At 38.8% G+C, this 22,122-nt stretch overlaps 2 protein-coding genes across 2 annotated transcripts in view; one reads left to right on the plus strand and one right to left on the minus strand.

The window, feature by feature from the left end:
• The window catches only part of GTF2F2 (general transcription factor IIF subunit 2), an 85,669-nt gene that overhangs the window by 18,551 nt on the left and 44,996 nt on the right, over positions 1–22,122 (plus strand). Inside the window, exon 6 of the mRNA XM_029960943.1 lies at positions 20,998–21,079. Coding sequence (XP_029816803.1) covers positions 20,998–21,079 — 82 coding nt within the window. The remainder of the gene's footprint in view (positions 1–20,997; positions 21,080–22,122) is intronic.
• On the minus strand, positions 9,100–10,493 carry KCTD4 (potassium channel tetramerization domain containing 4). Its single transcript, XM_008929116.2, has one exon. The coding sequence runs from the start codon at positions 10,328–10,330 to the stop codon at positions 9,557–9,559; it is 774 nt and encodes a 257-aa protein (XP_008927364.1). The 5' UTR covers positions 10,331–10,493; the 3' UTR covers positions 9,100–9,556.

Below are 22,122 nucleotides of genomic sequence, written 5' to 3' on the forward strand. Positions count from 1 at the left end.
CTATATAAAGCTGCTCAATGTACATTTGAGTTTATCCTCTTTCAATCAGTTAAAATACATTAATAATACTTCAAAAGCGAAACTCTAAATGAAAAATGATTGTCAAGAGGAGTAAAACAGTAATTCTTAATTTAAATAGTAGCTTGAAACTCAGTGTTGAAGATAACTTAAATATGGATTCTGCCATTTTCAAGCCACAGGAACTGGTTTTGTCTTGGAAATATAACTGATTTTGTTGGCAGGTAAATACAACAAAACTTAAAATACAAGCTTTTCGGTACTTTTCCAGGAGTTGTAATCAGTGAGACTCCATTTGTAGCTGTTGAAACACAAAGAAGCAACAATTTCTGCTTTAAGGTATATTATACTGGTTATAATAAATGTTGTGGAGGAACAGGGAAGGTGTACTAGTACAACAGCAAAAAGGATATGGATTTAATTTAGGTCAGCACTAACTGAAGTTAAATTTTATAAGAATTTGCGTAAATATCCTTGGTGTCCTTAGGGTCTGGCTATTTGTTTCAGTATAGTGTATGAGTATTCCAACATTTATGCTTGTCTGAGCAAACTGATGTATTTGTTGTCATACAGTCACCATCCTGAGAACAAGACCTGATACAAAACAGTGGGAGTTAATCCCACAATGCTGTTCTGTCCTTCAGTGGTGTCCAAGTCGAGCTTGTTGAACTACTGAACTAAGCCGAAGTGTGCTTTTGGCTCGTGTCAGAGTTCTTGGTTTTCACTTATGGCTCTTGAGAAATGCCAGGAATGTCAGCCATGCCTGGCGTTGCAGACTGTGACTTCACAAATTGTGTTTGTCTTCTGTGAGGGATTTTGCTGATTACTGCAGTTCACCCACCTACCAGCATGATCACATTGGATGGGTTCAGACCTTTGCAGCATTGCAAATTAGAGCCTTGAATGATGGATCAAAGGAGCTGAGAAACAAGACTGGCGAGTAGCAGTTGTCTCCTAGCAGGAGGCAGTTTCAAAGTAAATAAAATGAGGTGGTTCTGCATGCAGAATGTAAGTGAGCAATTGAATTCCTTGACAGAAGATGTGGACATGAAGGTGGTATTTGCTAAAGGTGTACACAACCTTAGAGGTGACCAAAAAGATGTGTGAAAGAAGATCACAGAATGTTAGAATGGTTTGAGTTGGAAGGAACCTTAAAGATCATCAAGTTCCAACTCCCCTGTCAGGGGCAGGGACACCTTCCATTAGTCAAGGTTGCTCAAAGCCCTGTGCAACCTGGTGGGGAACACTTCCAGGGATGTGGCATTCACAACTCCTCTGGGCAACCTGTCCCAATGTGTCATCACCCTGGCAGTAAAGAATTTCTTCCTAATATATATAAATCTGCCCTCTTTCTGTTTAAAGCCTTTGCCTCTTGTCCTATCACTGCTTGCCCTTACAAAAAGTCCCTCTCCAGTTCTGTTGTAGCCTCCTTTAGGTACTCGAAGGCTGCTCTAAGGTCTCCCTGGAGCCTTCTCTTCTCCAGGCTGAACAACCACATCTCCTTCAACCTATCTTCATAGAAGAGGGCTGCAGCTCTCTAATCGTTTTAATGGCCCTTCTCTTGACTTGCTCCAACAGATCTATGTCCTTCTTATGTTGGGGCCACCAGGGCTGGAAGTAGTATTCCATCTGGGGTTTCAAGGGAGTGGAGAGGGGCAGAATTACCTCCATCGACCTGCTCATCACCCCTCTTTTGATGCAGCTCAGGATACGGTTGGCTTTCTGGGCTGTGAGTGCACATTGCTGGGTTACCTTGAGCTTCTTGTCAATTCAAGTCCACCAAATGGTACTAAGATTGAGAGGACATTGGATTTAAGAGACCCCGAGCCACAAAAGCCAGGTGGACACTGGGATGCATACCCAGTAGGTGAATCATACATGGCTGCACTTCTTTGTGGATATTCAGTTGTGACCGCTGTGCTGCTGGAGTCATGATGTTGAGCAGAGCAGCAGACGTTTAGTCTGATACAGTTCTCTTACTCTCAGGCTCTTACTCTCCTGTCCCGTCCCTGCCCGCCTTCCCCTTAGTTCTGTTCTGTTGTTACAGAAGTTCCAGCAGGGATAGTTCTTTCTTCTTTTTAGCCATGGAAGTAGCTTTTCTGGGGGAAGGCAATGAAGGCAAAGGCAAGAACAGCTCTTCTAAGAGTAATTTATTTCTGCCTTTGCTGACTGCAGCTACAAGAACACTGTAGGCTGTAGTGCAGTAGAAGCTGAGCTTTCTGTATGTTTCAGTCTGGACACAGTCTGTCAGAGCTGGTTTGATGTTCTTCCTGAGCTTACAAGGCTTTTTCAGCCTCAGTATCTTGCCAATATCAGTGGTGATACAGGAGCAGGAACAGTGTGTAGCTGTGCTACAGCATATTGTCTTACTCATGCAGGTTGTCTTGCCCTGTACTGTGTTGGCAAACCTAGAAATCATAATCTCTGCATGGCAGAAAAGGTATGGAGGTGGACTTCATATTAGAAGGCATAAAATAGCCTACATGTTACATTTCTTCATGTTGGGAAAGAACTTTATTGCAGTTCATTTTAGAAAATGTGTTGGAAATATCACAAGACCTGGCAATGCTGCAGGCCTTAGATAACATTAGTATTGATAAGACTCCTAACTTGAGAGCACGTTTTTCTCTGTTCAGCTGACTCTTATCAACCTGCCTGGCAGAACCTTTAATTTGTCTCCTCTGAGATTACCAGTTTCAGCACTGAGAAAATGTACTGCTTTATCCCTAATACTTGCCAAAGGCTTTATTTAAGTAGTAGAGAGGCAATAAATGACTGGGTTTGGTGTTAACAGTTGTTTGTTCCGTTTGCATTTTCTGATGCTTAGCCTGTTCATTGCTAGTTTGTGTGCTTATTTTTTTTCCTCCTGATTGAGAAAGTCTGTACCCTCCTCTGACCTGTTCTTTTTTTTTCACTTCATCTGTTCCCTATGGTACAAAATCAAGAACCCCCTAGGAGCTAACAAGCAGCTTTCTGTGGAGCTGCAGCAGTAGATTTGTAGCTCAAAGTTTTCTATTAACAAAGTTTTAAGAGTTAATTCCTCTGACTTCTACAATACAGAAAATTGCCTCTTTGAAACCTGATATATGAAAAGTCAAAAGAGAATTTTTTAAAAACTTTTTTTCCCCATTATTTATTTGTTAATTTCAGGATTATTAGACCTTACTTGTACAACCTCAGTGTTGCACTGTGTGGGCATCTGCCTTCTGCATAAACCCAAGACCCTCAGGTAACACCAGTTCCCTTCCTTTTCATCTAATAGTGCTCAGGTATTGTAGGCTCTCTCACCACACTCCTTCCCCATCCTCACAGCTCAGGGAGTCCAGCACTGCAAACTTCGCTAAGCATCAGACTCCAGACTCTAGCAAGTCCCTTGGACCTCATCTTTCTGGGGTGTTTCCCCAGCAAGCAGCCTTGGGTTTTTAAATTAGAATTCTCATCTCCTTGTTGTGCTTCTGCAGCAGGTGAAGTGCCACCTCTCTTCAGGAGATGTGAGCAAGAAAGTCTTATGCTGCCTTTTGGCTAGGCTTTCCATGCCTGGGACAAAGCTGCTGCTGAAAGCTTGGGGTGGGGTAGTGGCAAAGGCAAAAAAAAAAGATGTATCCTGGAAAAGCATGGAGATCTAGCTTTTCACATAATTAAAATAATGCTTGGGGTGGAACTAGTGGAATGCCCCTTTAATGACCACAAGGATGATGGCTTTCCTGAACTCTCTGTAAACCAAGGTTATGTCCCCCAAAGTCATACCGTTGGCAAAATTTGCAAACAAACAAGGCAATATTGTTGTAATTTTTAGCATTACCAGGAGAAGTTTACAGACATTCAGAATGACTCAATTTATAACAGTCATCTTCCAACTACTTGGTTTTGAAATCTTAACATGTTGAACTTGCGTATCATTGTGTCATGATAGTGTTTTAAATGAGTAGATGCTGTTTACAGCTATATTTGTTGTACCAGCTTTGTGAACAGTTTTGTTTCTGGACTGGCAAAGCAGTATTCTTTTCTGAAACTTAAAATGAACAAACATGGTGTTAAATGGTAATGGCAATGATGTTCAACTGTTACCAGCGCCAGTAGAAACAGCTTCTTGGGAGACTGTTGCATTAGCTGTGTGTGATACTCCTACTATACACGTTTTTAGGAAAAGCAATCAACTGTTTAGTTCTACAGAATATTACTCAATTTCTTGCAGAAAGAAAGGCAACTGCAGTTTCTTTTTCTGAGTGCTTGCTCATCCACATTCCTCAGGTATCATCATACATCTTCCTCCTAGCTTCCCCAGTCCTTGTCACACTGCTTGTTTTCTGGCATTTTGTTGTGAATGATGATGATTTGCAGAGGCAGTGTTTTGAGACAATGTTCTCTGTGATATACCACTGCATAGGAGTTAGTGTCTATTTCAAAAGTAAATAAACCCCATAATGTTATTTTTTCTGATCCTAAATTTCTTGTGTCTCATTTATTGATTTTGTTTCAACCCAGTGGATTATGCAAGCCTCTCTCTTCGTATAAAAATTCCTTCAGGTTTTTAACTAGTAGTCACTTTCCTATGAATCTGCCCTGTGTTGCAGGGCAGGAGACAAAATTAGGATTATGTAATAGTTATTTAGCAAAGATGATCTAGCCTAGGAAAATAATATTTATTGTGTTATATACCCAAGTTAACATGTCCTCTTCATCCCCAATCCTGATTCTTGAATCAACAGAGTAAGGGCAACATGACCCTTCTACGCAAAATAGATAAGATGAGATACTGCTCTTATTAAATTGTATTATTTATTGCCTGCCATTATTCTGCTTGTATACTAATGGGGAGTGGAGAAGGAAGATAATTCTCTCAAGCTGCTCTCATCTTACTGAATGGAAACCTTGCAATGCTTTTAAAAGTGAAAATAATAATACCAGTGATTGCTGCAAATGATGATGTATTTTTTTTTCCGTTTATGATCTAGAGGGGCATTACCCACTGTAGAAAAGAAGAGACCAATTGTCACTTAAACAGTTGTAATAGGTACAAATAGTAAAAAAAATAAGACATGAGTGTTTGAAAATGTCAATAGTGCAATTATGGTGCTGTGAAACTTTGGCCAATGGATGAGCTAGAACTGGAGGTGCAGAGTTGGAGCTGCAATTGGACTTTGTGCAGCCTGTGTATTTCACAGCATCGAGGCTCCTCCTAGAAACCAAATCTAACTCTAGAAGTCATTGGGCAGTAAGTGTTTGGAGACTGAGGAAATACTTCGAGGGGGCATAATATATGTTTTTTCTAGTTTTATATTCTTTCCTAGGCATCCCTAGGAATGACCTGGTGAAAGAAAGATGAAAAGTCGTTGTATGATGGGAGGAGAGAACAAGGGGGAAGATATGAGGGTCAAAGGATCAAAAATGGGGATTTCTACCCGGAGATGGGAAGGCTCAGGGGTTAGAAACAGTTCACAATGACCAGGGGACACTGGGCTAAACAGACCTTAGTCTGGTGTAGTGCAGCCTTGTAGCTTTGTCCTCATATAGAAATCCATGCAGTTGGTACCTATGCCAGTGTACTGTCAAGTGTGATAAGGAGCCCTTGGCTTCTCCTCTGCCAGTGGGGAAAGATGGGCATCCAAGTGTCAGTATTTTGGTCAGTTTGGCAACTATTAATATTTTTCCATGAGCAGTCATTCAAGGAATTCATAGGGGCAAGGATATTCTTTTTTTTGGGGGGGGGGGGTCCTACCTTCAACTACCTCTGTCCTTTCTGCTTGGTGGCCTCTTTTCTCACCCAAGAAAATGAACAGGAGGCAAGTGGAGCTGACCAAGCCTGGGAGCAGGTTAAGTGCTTCCTTGGGGAGAGGGGAGGAAGTTCCTTTTTACTCATAGCCAAGCAGTTGAAGATCATTGGATAAATTTTGATAATTGTCATTCCTTCCTGATACTTGCAGGAGAGTTCTGGTAAGTTCATAGTGATCCAAGTCCTAATGACAGAAAGAAAAATAGAAATACTTTGCATGCACATTGTGTCCTAAAGGATGTTGTTAGAACAACTCTTGGTATTTCTGACTTAAGCACTTGATTTTGCAGCTTTCCTATTGTCATGGTAGTTATTGAATTTGAAATTTCCAGCCTTAAAGAAAAGACTGAAGAGATAGCTGATGTATAACTGGGTACCTTTTCTGGCACACCCTACTATGGTGGAACACGAGTATCCACCGGACTGTCACAACATATGCAAAATATATTTAAGTTTTATTTAATACCTTTATGGAGTAAAAAGGAAACATTATTCACGGTATGGAGATTTTATGTGATCATTTTATTCAAAGCAAGACATACCTCCACCCTAGTTTGAAAAATTACTCAAGTTTATAAGTACTTTGAAGTGTCTGTAGCTGATATGGCAGCTGATATATTCAATATACTTGTGGATTTGTTCAATGTGAACAGGGAAAAGAACGAATTTTTTACTCTATGTTCCTTTCTGCTGCGTAATTCAAAGAACTGAGTGAGGTGCCTCTGATCAGAGATGGCGTGTAAAAATTTCAAGCCCTGACACTTGCAGAAATGCATGAGTGCTCATGAAAATGGGAAAAGAAGACAACACTGAAGTTAGTGTTACAGCAGATGACTTCACATGTGTGCCATAGATGTCAGTGTTATTTACACAGAAATATAAAAAAGCCAGTTAAAAGTGTGTAACGTAATGAGTCATTATGGCACAAAAAAAAGGCAACAAACCAACCAAACAACGCAGGTGTTTATTTTTACTAATGATTAGAGCTGTACATTTTTCACTTAAAAAAAAGGATTTCGAGTTCTCTTTCACAGGTTAAGAGGGCAGTAGGTACTCTGAAACGAAAACCTGACAAATAAAGGCTTTCTGTAAATCTTTTATGATAGACTATTGTATAGAATATTCTTAGAAGATGTGTCAGATGGTTTGCATTTTACCTGTGATTACCAGTTTATGAATAACTTTCATTCAAAAAGTATTTTCTACAACAAATGCAGACCTATCAAATTCTCTACTGGTTTTTCATGAGTGAAGTCATGCTCTGATAAAATACAGGTCCTGCTTTCTGATATAAAGTGCTAAGGATTGATTCCTTGATGTTTGGCATCCTAAGAGCCCAACTGAAAGGCAAACAACCACAACATATTTTAATTAACATATATTAATTGTTTGAAATCAAAATTGATTTGGGCTTTTTTTCTTTTCAACTGCAATGACGTTTTAAATGTCAGTCAAAGATCCATTACAAACGAAGGTTATAACCACAAGCATTTAAGTGAAAATGGATGATTTGACATCCTAGGAGCAACAGCCTCCTCCACTTTGTGCTGATGCAGGCTGTATATTTGACAGCACTGAGAGTGTGCTGCTTTAAAACTTGTAGATTCGTTATGGAGCTTTTTTAGACTGTCATGTCACTTTTTCTTGCTCATGTAGAGAATTGTGTCTACAAAGGCCTTTTCTTGTAATTGTTCTGTGTGATGGTGTTTCTTGATCTTGTCCTAGAAGATCAGCAGGATTTTGGATTTCTTTTAGGGGAGCTTTCACATTTATTTTCACAGAAGTTCTACAGATTCTTATAAGCACAAGATTAGTGGTTAATGAGGATTTTTTTTTAATATATCAATTAGAAAAGAACTTGGAGGGGGAGGAGAGAAGGATGGCACTTTGATGGCATATGTAAAGAATAGTACTTTACTATATTATACCTTTTGTTTGTAGATAGTTAATGCATTTAGACAAATTCAGAAAAGTTTTGGGATACATGGACAGTTCTTCAGCTTGTACACCTGAAATGTAGAGTGATCTGATTTTTAGATAGTTGAGTTTGGAAAAGTTCCACTTAGAACCACATCTTTTATGAACTGTAAGTCTGTACTGTGGGGACTGGATTAGAAAACTTGATCATTTCTAGACAGTGGATTCATTCTGAGGGAGTATTCTGGAGAGGTTGAATTTTCCCATTTGATAAAATCATACTGGAATATGGTTCAGTCACTGCTGCCTGGTCTGGAGTTGTGGAGTCCCCTCTTAGTTCATGTCTGGCAAGGAACCTAGTTAGCAACACTTGTTGTATGTTACAAGTGAAACAGTTTCATGTTGAAGGATAAATGGACCTTGTATTTATATTCGTAGTCGGTACTACTAAGGATTGATTTTTTTTCCCTCTAAAATCCAAAACAAAACTCAGCCTGTCTTGTGTTAGCTGTTTTTCTTGGTTGTCGCTTCTACTATAGATTGTACTGCGTTCTGTTGACATTCTTAGTATTTTTTCCTTTACAAAATTGATGTTTTGGGAGAACTACTTAGTTGGGTTTTTTATTTCTTTATTTTTTATTCTTTTTTTATTTTTTTATTAGCATTTTACCCGAATTTTGGGTTCATATGAGCTGTGAATGATGATTGTGTTCAATGACAAAGCTTAAACTTAGATTTAGTGAAGCTTCTTTTTGCCTTTTGTGATGATTTTTCAGTTTGCTTTTGTGAAGTGACTGCTTTGTAATGCCTGTGATTAAATTAGTTACAGTTGTTCTATAGAAGCTATTACAACTTTGTTTAAAATAGAAATGAAAATATTTGATAAATAGTGGAGATGAGGAGAATGAAGGTTTATTCACTCTATTACTTAGAGTGAATAATCTTAAATGCCAGCAGGTGGTCTATTCAAAACTGATAGTACTAGTTGCATTTAGTAAGCCACTGTGCAAAGCAAGGGCTCTGATAATTGCCTGTCCTTATGAGCACAAATGATTGCTAGGAAATAGTGACTATAGCATTGTAGGATGTCATTACTGGAAACCTGTTACATTTAGCTTTATGTCAAATATTTTTATTAGCCATTTGATATGTATATATATTAGAAAATGTAGCATTCTGTGCAGATTGAACTCGTTTCCCATAATAGAATGAATCTCCCTCAGCATTATTTTGTTGGTTTACATCTTTTTGGCAATTGTTATTAGTGTAATAACATAGTATAAACTTGGTTGTGAGTTGAGAAATCATTTAAAATCAAGTTGATTAATTTTAAACTCTCTTGCAATCTTGTTTTTTGCAAATGCAGTACAATAGATTAGCATAGACACTAATGAACAGTCAAAATCATTTATTCCAGTTAAAATCCATTTTAAATTTGTTATAAGCAAAACATATTTTAAGCCTATTTATTATGTGAAAATACTGCCACTGCTGTTCAGCAGAGCAGTTAGGTGTATGCATGTTAGTCACACAGGTACATAAAAATTCAGCTAGACTCTGCTTGAAAGACAGCAGTGGGAAAACATATTACAAAGAGCATAAAGCATTCAATCTCTGTTTACAGTGTTAACAGGTAATTTTTATTAAATTCAGACATAAAATTTTCATTCAGCTTAAGTAAGCCAGAGATAGATGTCATTATGAGATTTACATACCATTAGCTCACATCAGTTGATTAGCAGCTGAGCTCTGTGGTACAAGGCTAGTTAGATACATTATTTGTGATGCCAGGAGGCTGCAGCTGAAGGAGGTTTACTGGCTGCATGCTTGTGTCCTTTGCCTTTGTGATTACTTGATAAAATGCAGTGCATCACTGTGAACAATTGACCCTTTTGAGCAATCCAGACTGGTCAGCAGTCTAAATCCACATTTTAAAGCCGTCATTATAGCCTCAAACTTAAGAGTTTCCAAGGTGCAGACAAAGGTGTTATCCTCCTTCAGTACCAGTCGTGTACCATTTTCAGACTTTATGAAGTACTTGAATTGAATAATATTTGAAGATACTGAAAACTCTTCCGGAAATCCATCCAGCCTGCTTTTAGACACCAGTACAATTCTGGATTTTATTTTTGCAATGAAATCAGGAGCATTACAAAAGATTCTGAGTCCCTGTGAACGGTCGTGGCTGTCAGTTATTTCCAGGAAAGTAGTCTCTCGAGATGCTAGCTGTTCCTTCTCCCACCTTGATTTCACTGCATCCGAGAGTACCTTAAGCTGGAAAAATTCAGCTTCTTGTGCCAAAAGTTGATTTTCTCGAAACCCTTCTGGTAGAAGAAGTTCTCCATTTCGTAGGAAGTTGAGTATGTGTCTGAAAAGGAGTCCATCTCTGTCTATGAAGTAATGACCGTCTGCATCAAATGGACACATTATTCTTCCGTTTATGATCCCTTCCAGAAACGAATCAGGATACTTGGTTAGTGTCTGTTTTTGTGTGATATATAGATAACCACCAACATTCAGAGTAATCAGAGACGTTTTATATTCCTTGTCTTGCTCAGAGCCTTCAGAGTTGCTGGTTTTTTCTTCGCATTCATTTTCCCTTCTGCTTGCTTTTTTCTCCATTATTGAAGCTGAGACAAAAAGCCAGCTATCCTGCTTTGTTCTTGTCAGCTTGTAAAGAGGATGTTTCTTTTTAAAAAGCACCTTTATTCAGCTCCGGAACGATGTTGGAATGGAAATGCTGCTAGCATTGCTCTGACTGCCAGCTTGGGTTTGCAGTAGGTGGCGTATCAGCTGTGTGTGCAGGGTGATAGCAGGAATATGACTGTAAAGGAGAATTTGCATTTAACCGTATAAGGGAAGAAGGGTATAACAGCTGTTTGTCTCCTTCTTTTCTTTAAGTCTTAAGAAGTTTACGTAGCTTCTGGGCTTATCCACAGAAATGCATACTACTGTTCTAAATGACACCTTATCTTTAATACTTGAGGATATATTTGTAGTATCAGCTAGCCAAATCATATTTAGTGCTTAAGGTGTTAAACAGATAGCTTCATTTATGGTCCAAGGATTTTAATTTTCACAAGGCCTCTTTTGACATTTTTTTTTTTGGTAATGAGTATAGTATCTGATGCATACAGCAGGACAATACTGAAAGGAAAGGTGTCCCTGTCTGTACAAGGGGGCTGTCATCTATGGAGTGTGTGCACATGCATGACACTCATTTATTGGACACGTGCACAGCAGTGAGATGTTTCCACAGAAGATACTCTGGAGGTAATGCTTAGGGCTTGTTGGTCTGACTGTTTTAAGTTTTTGGTGAAAGCTCTCATTTGCAGTCACAGGGAATATCCTCAGCAACACAGGATATTCCAACAAGGAGCTGCAGCCTGATTAGGTTTTGCTTACTGCCTTTCTGTGTGCCACAGACAAAAACTGTTTTGGAGGGGGTATTTTCTATTTATATTTGTGATTGCTTTTAAGTCATCAAGACTGTCTAGCATCAGTTTGTTCTTTTTTGATAGAAAAACTGAGCTGCCCTGTGGAACAAAGGGTTAGTGTGCCTAGAGATAGCTTTGAACATCACATAACATTATAGCTTAGCAACACTTGAGTGCGGGGAGGGGAAACATCGTCGGAATCGAATGGCTGTCTTCCCTCCTGTGCTTTAAGCCTCTCTCTCAGTTGCCTCTTAAAAAAAGGTTTCCCCTTTAAACATTTGCAGCTTGGAGCAGGAAAGGGAAAGCTCTCCACACATCTCCATGTGCCTTTCCTTGGGGAAGCGGACGGACGGGAGCCACAGCATGCATTCCCCAGCAGAGGTGGAAGCAAACGCTTACCTTGGGCTAGATCTGGAGAGGAGATCCCATCTTTTTCAAGATGTATTTTTCACTTTACAGGTAGATGTGTCCTGTTTTGCCTGATTAGCAGTGGAAAGGCAATTATTCTTATGTAAATTCTTCTGCTTTATTTCTAAATATTTCTACTGCTCCCACTGTCTCTAAGGCTGTTTATTGATACTGCAGGGTAATCACTATCATATTTATTAATTGATAACTGAATCTAGTGCAAATAAATGCACTTTTTTTTACTTTCTATTCTTCTTGCCAGGGTATCTCTAGCACTTACACACTAAATTTTTCTGCTGCTGTATGTGATATATTAAGCAGATATTATTCATTAGGTTTGATTTATCAGGAATTAGTCATGGTTTTGCTTTTAACTCTTTGATATGATGGATATGTTCATCATAACTTCAGTTGAAGGAATTTCAACTAGTTTCTAATTTTTAAACATTTGGATTTTTTTTAAAATTAAATCCTTTCATGGTTATTGAATTAATAATTGAGAAAATGAAAGAGCCAATTAGTTTCAAGTATGATTTTTTTTTCTGTTACAGGAGACATCCATTCAAATTTAGTTTATTGTCAAGTAATGGAAAATTTACTTAATGGGCTTAGATCAGGCATAGCTACAGTATTAAAGCATCTTATAGTCTGTTAAACTCTAAGAGAATGATTTCTGTGGTGCTTGCATCTTACACAGTGAACTTGAAATACTCTGAAGCTGAACTACGAGTGTCCTGGCACAAATGAGCAGGAGTTTACAAGGAGAGCAGGGATTTGTAAAAGATAAGAAATTTTCCATGGCCAATTAAGCTGTCTACACTTTAAGAGACAGAAGTTACAGAACAGTATCTACTTACTTAAATTTTCATCATCTTCTCACTGTTATAACTCTTGCAGTTGAAATTTTCCACTTTGGTGAACGAGTAAGTATTCTTTGAAAGATCATGCAAAATCGTTCTAGTAGTTTGTATGATAAAATATTCAAAATGAATTTGATGTGGAAAATATACTCTGTGGAGTTCATGAATATTTACATTTAAACCTTTGAGACTTGAAAAATTTAGAGCTGCTGTAAAATTTTCATCACCACAAACCCATGTAACTTTATTTCACTTCAGCTGACAGTCATCTGTGATACAAAATTAAAGCCTGGCATTTCTTGGTGAAAATTTTCCACTTTCTGTGCCATACTACAAGACTTTTCAAAAAAGCCATGGTTATTCCTGTGCACTCAGTGATACATATGGTATTGTCGTGCTTGTAGTTTTAGTGGGGCAGTTTCATGTAGCTCACTATTTTTTGAAGGTGTAGCTATGCTGGATTTCCTTTTTTCTGTCTTTTTGTCCATGCACTGGAAGATCATCCAGAAGTTCATTTTGGCAAAGATATGGAAGTATTTCTTGCAATCAAGTTCGAGACTTTGACCATTTTTGTGCTTTGAGAGTCTTTTTTTGTTGTGTACCAGTGTGACAGCTGAGATATGCTAAATGCATCCCAGATCTTCTTCCTTCCAGCTTGTATTGAGACAGAGTAATTTGTTGCTGGGTGCATTCCCTTGCTGTGAGTGAACTGTCTGCTTCTGCCCTATCCAGCTGAAGTGTCCCACTTGCCGATGTGTGTAGCTAGCAATCCTGAAATGACTGCTGCTTCACAGATTATCAGTGTCACCTGTATGCTGGGATTGGCCATTCAAGTAAGGAGTAGTGCTGGAATCCAGCAATTGAAAGCATATTGTTTTGGTTCCATATTAAGCCAGAAAATATACTAAGCACCCTTACACACACTTAGGAGAGTGGCTGTAGTAGTACTCAGTTTCCAAGTTAGTCACCCTTTGGGTTGCACCAAAGGGCAATCCACAGAGCTTTTCAGTTTCTTCTCGGTCAGACAAGCCATCCTGGAGACAGTGAAAATGCAGTGCTGGTATTTATCACTTACATAGAAAAACAAAACCAAGGAGGAAGAGGCTAGCCTGCTGCTCCTCATTCTGCCCTACAAATTTCCTTTTGGAAAATAAGGTCACTCCCGCTCAGTTTCCACCCTCTTCCTGAACCTCCTGGTCTGGAAGCTTGAGCGTGCCATGGAACTGAGAATTCAGGTCCAGAGCACACTACAGAAAAGTTGGTACTTTACCAATGTTTCAACTTACCTATCCAAAGAGTACCAACCTCACTGACAGTCTGCTGTCAGTGAAAATAACCTGGGTTACAGAAAACAGCTACTTTTATTTATTGCAGTACAAAAGGATATGAGGAGAAAATTCAGCTATAAGACAGAGAGAATTTTAGATGTGTATTAGGAAACCATGCTAATGAAATCCATTTGGGTTATTGAGGCAGCTTACTTGCCATTTAATGTCATAACACAGAAAATTGACCAGGTCGTTGGACAATTAAACCATTCAGTAGCTTCTGTTTCACAATGTTGGTAGCATAGATATTCTCATTCCAGTTATATCTCCAGATGTTGATTAACAGCCATTGAAGCTGTTACGTAGTAACAGCTCTACATAGTAATTAAAATTGAAGATTTTCAAATCAGCAAGTCTGAAAAATTTGCATTCAAGTGATGGCTTAAGGTCCATCTGTTTCTTTATTTTTCTAATTTTTATAAGTTTTATAAGTTGTTATATAGCAGAAGTAGGTTTTAGAAGCAGCAGAACTTATTCCCTTACCTTTAGCATAGTAACTACAACCCTTTTACCCCAATTCCCCATATCAAATATCCCCTGAATTCCTTTAGCAAATGTTTAGTCGCTTGTCAAGGTAGGCCTATTCTGTTTAGAGAATACTCATACTTTGGCCTAAACCGCAGAGTACAGTCAAGAACTAGATGACTATGTGCCCCCTGTACCCTGAAAAAGATGAAGAATGATGAAGAGAGGGTCTCAGAGACCCCAGGCCCAATTCCCAAGAGGTGTGACTGAGGGTGGACCAGGGCAAAAACCGGGGGTGGAAAATCTGGGATTGGACAGGCAGTATTATAAATTGTGACATCTATAACAGAGAGGCACACTCGCATCTTATAGCTTTATGCTTAGGCACAAATTAAATCCTTTCCTTATCTCACCTTCAAAACTAAATTGTCTTGGATTTTTTTCTCCCTGAATTTTCTTTTAGGCATCAAAGAGTTTTCAAAGGGCTTTCTAAGAAACTATTCAGGTTGCTGTTGGTATTTTTAATAATTTTAGAGCACTGCAGTGCTACAAGACTGGAAAAGCAAATGCTGTGCCAGTATTTGAAAGGTGAATTGGATGACACAGGTATTTAAATATGAAAAGGTACTGTACGAAAAACAATAAAATATCTGACTTGGAAATCAATCAATTAAAAATTAAGGGAGAATAATATAATACTGATCAATATGGGTGGAGAGAAAATGGGTGGTGCCAAATTTTTTTGCCCTCTTTTTTAGTTAGAATTTGTTCAGAAAAGCAGATGATGCTTTTTCTGTTAAATCTTGCAGTATTAGAATGTATCATTTTGTATTAGAATGTATACCATATTAGTTTTCCTATAATTTAGCTATACAAAAATTGTCTGCAGGCTTCAAACTGGGAAATGTTAAGTAGAGAATTATCACTCAAATGTTCCTGTGATTTGGTTCTTGGTCCTATGTTTTTTAGTGAGCGATCAAGAAAGAGATAATTACTGGTGATCTTGGAGATGATACTGATGAGAGTGTAATCTGCATTGCTGATGCAGAACCATTTGGATTGTTGGTTGGGATAGTATTTTAACATCACCAAATAGGAAGTTTATATGCCCAGGAATACACCCTAGACAGGGCTTGCGGTGTATATGTTTGTAGGAGAGTTAGGGCAGAAGCTCTGATCTATATATAATACATCACTGGCAACTGAGCATAAGGTCATTTTTCTGTGCAGTGATCAGTAAAACAAATGTAGGATGCATCCTTGGATTCCTAAATAAGGGAATGCCAAGTGAAGACTGGGTGATCCTCTTCTCTAGTTGCATAACTGCTAGGGAAGAGTGGTCTGAGAAGGGCACCAGCTTTGAGGCAACCTTTTGAATGCAAGAGAGGTGCCATAAAATGCCTTTAGTCTGTAAGAGCAGAGCTTAGGTCTAGTGTAGAAGGGGCTATTCCATGTCCAGCCAACGCATGTTTTAGCTGGGAAACTGCACAGCAGTTTAAGTGAGCAGAGTGGACTTCCAGGGCTTCCAACTTGGATGCTGGTTTTGGCTGGGGTAGAGTTAACTTTCTTCACAGTGGTTGTTATGAGGCTGTGTTTTGGATTTGTGCTGAACACAAGGTGGATAATATAGAGTTGTTTTTTTTTATTGCTGAGCAGGGCTTACACAGAGCCAAGGCCTTTTGTGCTTTTTGTACTGCCACGCTGGCAAGGAAGTTGTGGTGCATGGGAGGCTGGGAGGAGACACAGCCAGGACAGGTGACCCAAACTGACAAAGGGGATATTCCAGACCATATGACATCACACTTATATATGTAAACTATGGGAAAGAAGGAGGAAAGGGGGAATGTTTGGAGTGATGATGTTTATCTTGCCAAGTAACTGTTGTGTGTGATGGGGCCCTGCTCTCCTGGGGATGGCTGAACACCTGCCTGCACGTGGGAAGCAGCAAATTAGTTCCTTGTTTCACTTTGCTTTTATGTGTAGCTTTTGTTTTCCTTATGAAACTGTCTTTACATCAACCCACAAGTTTCCTGTCTTTTACCCTTCTGATTCTGTCTCTAATCCTGCTGGTGGGGGGGAGTGAGTGAGTGGCTGTGTGGGGCTTGGTTGCTAGCTGGGGTTAAACCATGACAGTCCTTTTTGCTGCCTAATGTGAGGCTCAAAGGGTTTGAGACAATGACAAATTTGATGGGAATGTGCTAGATTGAATTTATCACTTAGTGGTGTTCAGCTAGAAATGAGCAGGCTCATGCTCAGTCTGTGGGGCTTGGTTGCTGACTGGGGTTAAGCCATGACAGCTGGGAAGCAACAGCCCAGCTTCTACCAGTCGAGGAGCTGGAAGCACATGTGCCCATAGCCTGTCCTTGCTGTACTTTCATCTGCTTTTTACCGCTGCCTGAGAACCATGCATACTGAGTAAGGTATTCATCTCCTTCTTCCTTGGCACTGCCCACAAAGTGAAGGAGTTGGTAAAGGACCAGATCCTGTCCCACATGCTGTCAAGTCTGGCTGTGATAGACAAAGTCTCAGGAGAGACATTCATGAACTGAACTTTTTCAGGCCAATAAGAATGATTAAGAAGCTGAAAAATTGGCATAATGGAAGATTCAAGGAAACATGATTTATTTTTATTAGGCTTGATAAAGGTGAAGAGTACATAAGTGCATGGATAGGCAGAAATGCTTTCCTAGCAGGCTCTTCAACCTAGCAGTCAATGGTCTAATAAGACACAGTGGCTGGAAATTGGAGCTGAGTGCAGTCAAATAGAAGACTGATACATTAAAATCTCCAAGTCAACCCATCTCTCTCTAAAAACTCCAACAATCTAATCCATCGTATCAGACCATATTCTGCACAATTTCAGTAAATTTCTTTCATGCCTGTTTGTGAAAATTGCCTTAAATGCTTTTACTGCATTCTGTTCATTTGATAATGATTGTCAGCAGGACTTGAAGCTGGAATCAGCATCTCCCCAGCATATCTCTTGATCGTCTCACTGAGACAACAGTTGAAATTACTTTATGACTTAGCACCAAGGCATTTGGGCAGGGATGTCAGGGTGAGCGTGCAGTTGGCAGCTAACGATGAAGCTATGGGTCACGTAGATCAGCCTGTTGGAAGCTGCACTGACTGTGTATTTGTACCTGCCATCCCATTTAGGGCAACTGAGAGCATAAGACACTTGGGAAAATGTTGTATTTTCCCTTCTCATCACTGATCTTAGCTAGTCTTCCAGACCTATTTATTTATCTTGTACTATCTGCATTAATTTGAGTAGGTATTTTTAACAGGGAATTGCCACTTTCGTGCCTTATTCATCCGTTACCTTCTAGGCTGATGTGACTATGGAAATACCAAGGCAGATGTGTAGCACTTTGGATGTTTTCCAGTGCAGCTGTGGTCCTGCAACAGGAGAACACAGACTCAAGTCTCTGAATTTGAGTTTGGTGAATGAAGGCTGAGTGGGCTGCAAAGATAGTAAAAACTGTATTCCCCCACTACAATCTTGTATCAAGAGGTTTGCATGTGTCTTTGCAGATTTATTCTGCTAGACTCTCTGGGTATGTTAAAATCCTTAAGAGGGTCCAGGGAAAATGGGACATAAACCTTGGCTTTTGGACAGTGGTTGAGCTTAGACATCAGACAAACTTAACTGCAAGGCAGTGTTCTTGGAAACTGTGGACAGCCTCGTACTGTGAGGCCATTGGAACATTTGGTCTGGATTCGACTGCAGAAGTCAATCTGGATCAGTGGTAATTAAAAGAGGGTATTAGCCAAGACATCGAAGAGGAGATATCCAGAGAAGTCGTGGATGCCACATCCCTGACAGTGTTCAAGGCCAGGTTGGATGTGGCTTTGAGCAACCTGGTCTAGTGGAGGGTGTCCCTGCCCATGGCATTGGGGTCGGAACTAAGTGATTGTTAAGGTCCCTTCCAACCCAAACCATTTTGTGATTCTATGATAATACTGAGAATAAACATGCTTAATTGGCAGATTCATTTCCTAAATAGTTGGTATGGGGGAGCTCTCTGCTTTACCTATCCTAATCCTTAAAACTTAAAAATAATTTGAAAATTCTGCAAGGTGCAGGGAGATTGATGGTGACATGTCAGTGTTCAGGCAGCTGGACTGGATGGCTCAGATGAATATAGGTTAGCAAGCCTTGAACCTGTGCCAGAGAAACTAGTGGAAAAATTGTTATGGAGTTCAAGAGGTAGATAAGATTGGAAATAACGCAAATGCTAGCAAACGTGGCTTTATGCAAGGGTTTTCTGGTCAAACAAACCTAATTTTGTTTATTTGTTTATTTTGAAGATTGTGAGTTTAAAGTAACAGCATGTTTGCAGCCTGCTTAGCTTTTCATATTGCACATAGAGTCTTGTGACATTCTGATTTATGTATAAAAAAAATCAGCAAACACAGAATAAGATGAAAAACTGACAGTTATCAGAAAGTAATTATGAATAGGAAGCCACAGGGGTTGTAGTTTGAAGGGCTTCCTCCAGGATTAGCGAGGAGGATAATAGTGGTAAGTGAGAATCACCGCTTATAAAATGTCATGATTGACACAAATGGTGGTCAGGCAGTGAATAGCTGTGACAGGACTGTCACGGTGTGACTGGGATCGCTTAATTCACAGAGTCTGCCAAAGGCAATTATACCCCTAGGAACTGGGAATGCAGAGCACATAGATAAAATGTGAGGTTAGAAAATACTCAAAGTAGTTGTGTTAGTAATATAATAGCCAGTCAGCTCCGTAAACCCTCAGATCTTGATTTTTAGAGACAAACTGATCTTAACACAGTTTAGCCATCTAAACATGAAGTGGTCATGGGACACAGACACCACAGTCCTGCCCCACCCCCTCAAAACCAAACCCCAAAAAACCACAACAAAAAAAATCCAACACAAGGCAGATCACTGAATTCTAAAAGAAGTGGGACCAATTTTCTTTCAGCGGTCTCCCTTCCTCCCTCTCTCAGCTGAATTCAGAGATTGAATTGAGATGGCTGAAGTGAGGTGAGAGAAATTCCAGCTCCTGTATCTGTTATTTAACCTCCATATATGTTTTTTTGCAAGATCAGTACAATAGTATTATATCTGGTTTCTGGTCTCTGTATTCAACTTTATTTCAAGATTGAACAAGATGCAGAAAAGAAACCCAAAATTGATTTAAGTGTACCATAAATGCCTTGTGATGAGATAATGCATGGGCTTAAATTACTTCATTTATTGAAAAGATGGTTGAGAAATGATTTGATTACTGTGTATAAGTACTTTCAAAGGGAGAAAACACCAGGTACTGAAAGGCTCTTTATGATTGTATAGAGAGTCATAAGAAGAACCAACTGCTAGAAGCTGGAGTCAAATTCTTATTAGAAATTAAGCAGCAATATTAGTACGACTAGCCACAAGAGAAGAAAGACAATAAAATTTTTCTATCTATAATACATAGTAAGTCAGGCAAATTTGCCAAGTTGTCTCTCCTGACCATAAACCTAAGAATCTGCAAAACCAGAAGTGTTTTAATACAAATTTTCTTTCTTTCATTCAAAACTATCTGAAAAAAATATGGCATTCTTATTCCCTTCAAGGATTACCAAGAAATTTTAGATTAAATCATTTTAAAATACATGATGTTGGAGTAATTGCTCTCTGCGTTATTCAGGGAGAGCAGACTTAGATTTGCAGATGTAGTAATATTTCAGTCTATAAGGTAATAGAAAAATCAGAGGCGTCTCAGAGTGCCTTGTGTTACTTGGCATCAGTACATCTAAGCATTTCTGTTATCTTTTGTGGTGACAACTGAAAGTGACAATGGCAATGTGGTGCCCTACCCCAACAGCAAGACAAGACTCTCTGTTGGAAAGACATTTTAAAGAGTGAGAGCTAATGAAGCCATTAAAGCCCATTGTTTGTTGTATGGCAGGGCTGTTCCAGGGGTGTTTGTTTTACACATATTGTACTGGCGATGTCCAAAAGAGAGGAACAAATTGACAGGCTCTCCCCTCCCCCCCATCATTGTGCATTAGAACATTGCAGTAGAGATGCAGGTGTTTGCCCACCATCACTTCTCTCTTCCTTTCTACATCAAGTTGCTTTTAATTTTTGGGCTGTTACTGCTCTGTTAGTCATCATCACTTCAGGCAAAAAGGTGGTCTCGTTGGATAACAGCGACTGTCACGGAGGTGACTGTACGGAGACAAGTATTAGCTAAAATACATGTACGTGATGTCCTAGGTTATTAACTGAAAGTTTTTATTTCTTTTTCCTGAGTGTTAGCATATGTTGTTCCTTTAGTGAATTTTTTTTTATATTGTAATAAGATGAAAATGTGTTACTCTTTTCCTGAGGATAGGAATAAAATTAACTTTCATTTTACTGTCCACTAATTTTGGATACTTGATAATTGATTCTCTTTGTACATTATGTTTTTATAGTCACTGACTATATTCATTGCACATTTCCAGAAAGCAGTTCCTAGATAATCAGAGTGCAACATCTAGAGAAAGGAGTTGCCACTTCTTCAAATTTGATCTTTGTGTTTCATTCTTAATATATAAAACATCTGAAGGCAAAATAAGGAAGTCTAGAGTATACCAACTGTGCAAACATGTTTTTCCTGCTTATTTCTTTGGTGTCTAAATATCAGATATTTTAGAACTTTATTTGAGAACTTATAATTACATTTTATTTAGTAAATTCTTACTTAGTGAAAAATAATTCAAATTTTGACCATGTTGGTGTCACTCATTTTAATGTCCGGTTTTGCTTGTTTTTTTTCATTTTAGATAAACTTGCCTTGGAAGGAATAGTGGTGCAACGTGCTGAATGCAGACCTGCAGCTAGTGAAAATTATATGAAGCTGAAAAGGTAGGAGTGTTTCATTACGAATGGATATGTGATATCCGACTTTGATGCTTTTATTATTGCCTTACTAGGGATGGATGACTTCAGTATTATCATGGTCTTCACATTTATACAGGATCGGAACTGGTCTTGCTTTTGGGGTGGATTTACAGTAGGGAGGGAATGAAGGCTGGCGTGGGACTTGTACCTCCCTCTGATTTTGTCTGGTGGGATGATGCAGACCTCTCTGTCCTATCATAGGCAAAACTCTTACTAGAGCACGTGCTGTGCCTCTTCATACCTGAACATATGAATGTATGACTATATTCAAATATGATTGAAGCTGAATTTCCTGAAGACTTAAAGGTTTACATTGGTCTGTTCAGGACACACTTCTTGAGTATGGGTTTTGCTGTGGATCGTCCAAGTTTAATTCCACTTAATACTGTGCCATGTTAGACAAAAAGAATCTCTGAAAAGATATTTAAAATGTCCAAAATAGGAAAGAGTTTGTGGAGAAGTGCTGGACATAAACTGGCATGCTTGCTAGAAAAGGTAATGACTGAAAGTATCAGAAGTGGTATGGAAACCACAACACATACATTTAAAAAAAATCATTTAGTGACTTCTGAAAAGTTCAGCAGATATGTCTAGAATTGTGATACATGTGATTCATGTATCTTATGGATAATTAACTTTATGATGTTCTCTAGTAATAAATCAGATTTGGGATTGAAATGTGCATTGTATTAAGTGCTTCTTTATATATATTAAGCATGTGAGTTTTCATTAAATCACCCTTTTGTACTGTGAGTTTGTGGTAAATAGAGAAATTCAAAGCAGGACATTTCAGGAAAAGAATTATGTGTGACTAGTTTTAGAATTGTCAAAAGAAATGCAGAAAAGGCAAAGCGATGTTTTTCTCTAATTCCCGATCTGTTTTCTATGTATCATATACAGTTTCAGTATCTTATGTTTTATTAACCTCCTCTGTCATCTAAATTGCTCCAGTATTTCCTTATTGCATTCATTCATTTTCGAGACTTTATGTTCTAGCTGTTGGCCAA

The sequence above is a fragment of the Manacus vitellinus genome, unplaced genomic scaffold, assembly GCF_001715985.3.
Source record: "Manacus vitellinus isolate BGI_N305 unplaced genomic scaffold, ASM171598v3 scaffold_2_pilon, whole genome shotgun sequence".
In the NCBI taxonomy this organism is placed as follows: Eukaryota; Metazoa; Chordata; class Aves; order Passeriformes; family Pipridae; genus Manacus; species Manacus vitellinus.

Bases quoted from the DNA above. Each gene is read 5' to 3' on its own strand.
- KCTD4 (XM_008929116.2), bottom strand. From the start codon at position 10,330: ATGGAGAAAAAAGCAAGCAGAAGGGAAAATGAATGCGAAGAAAAAACC.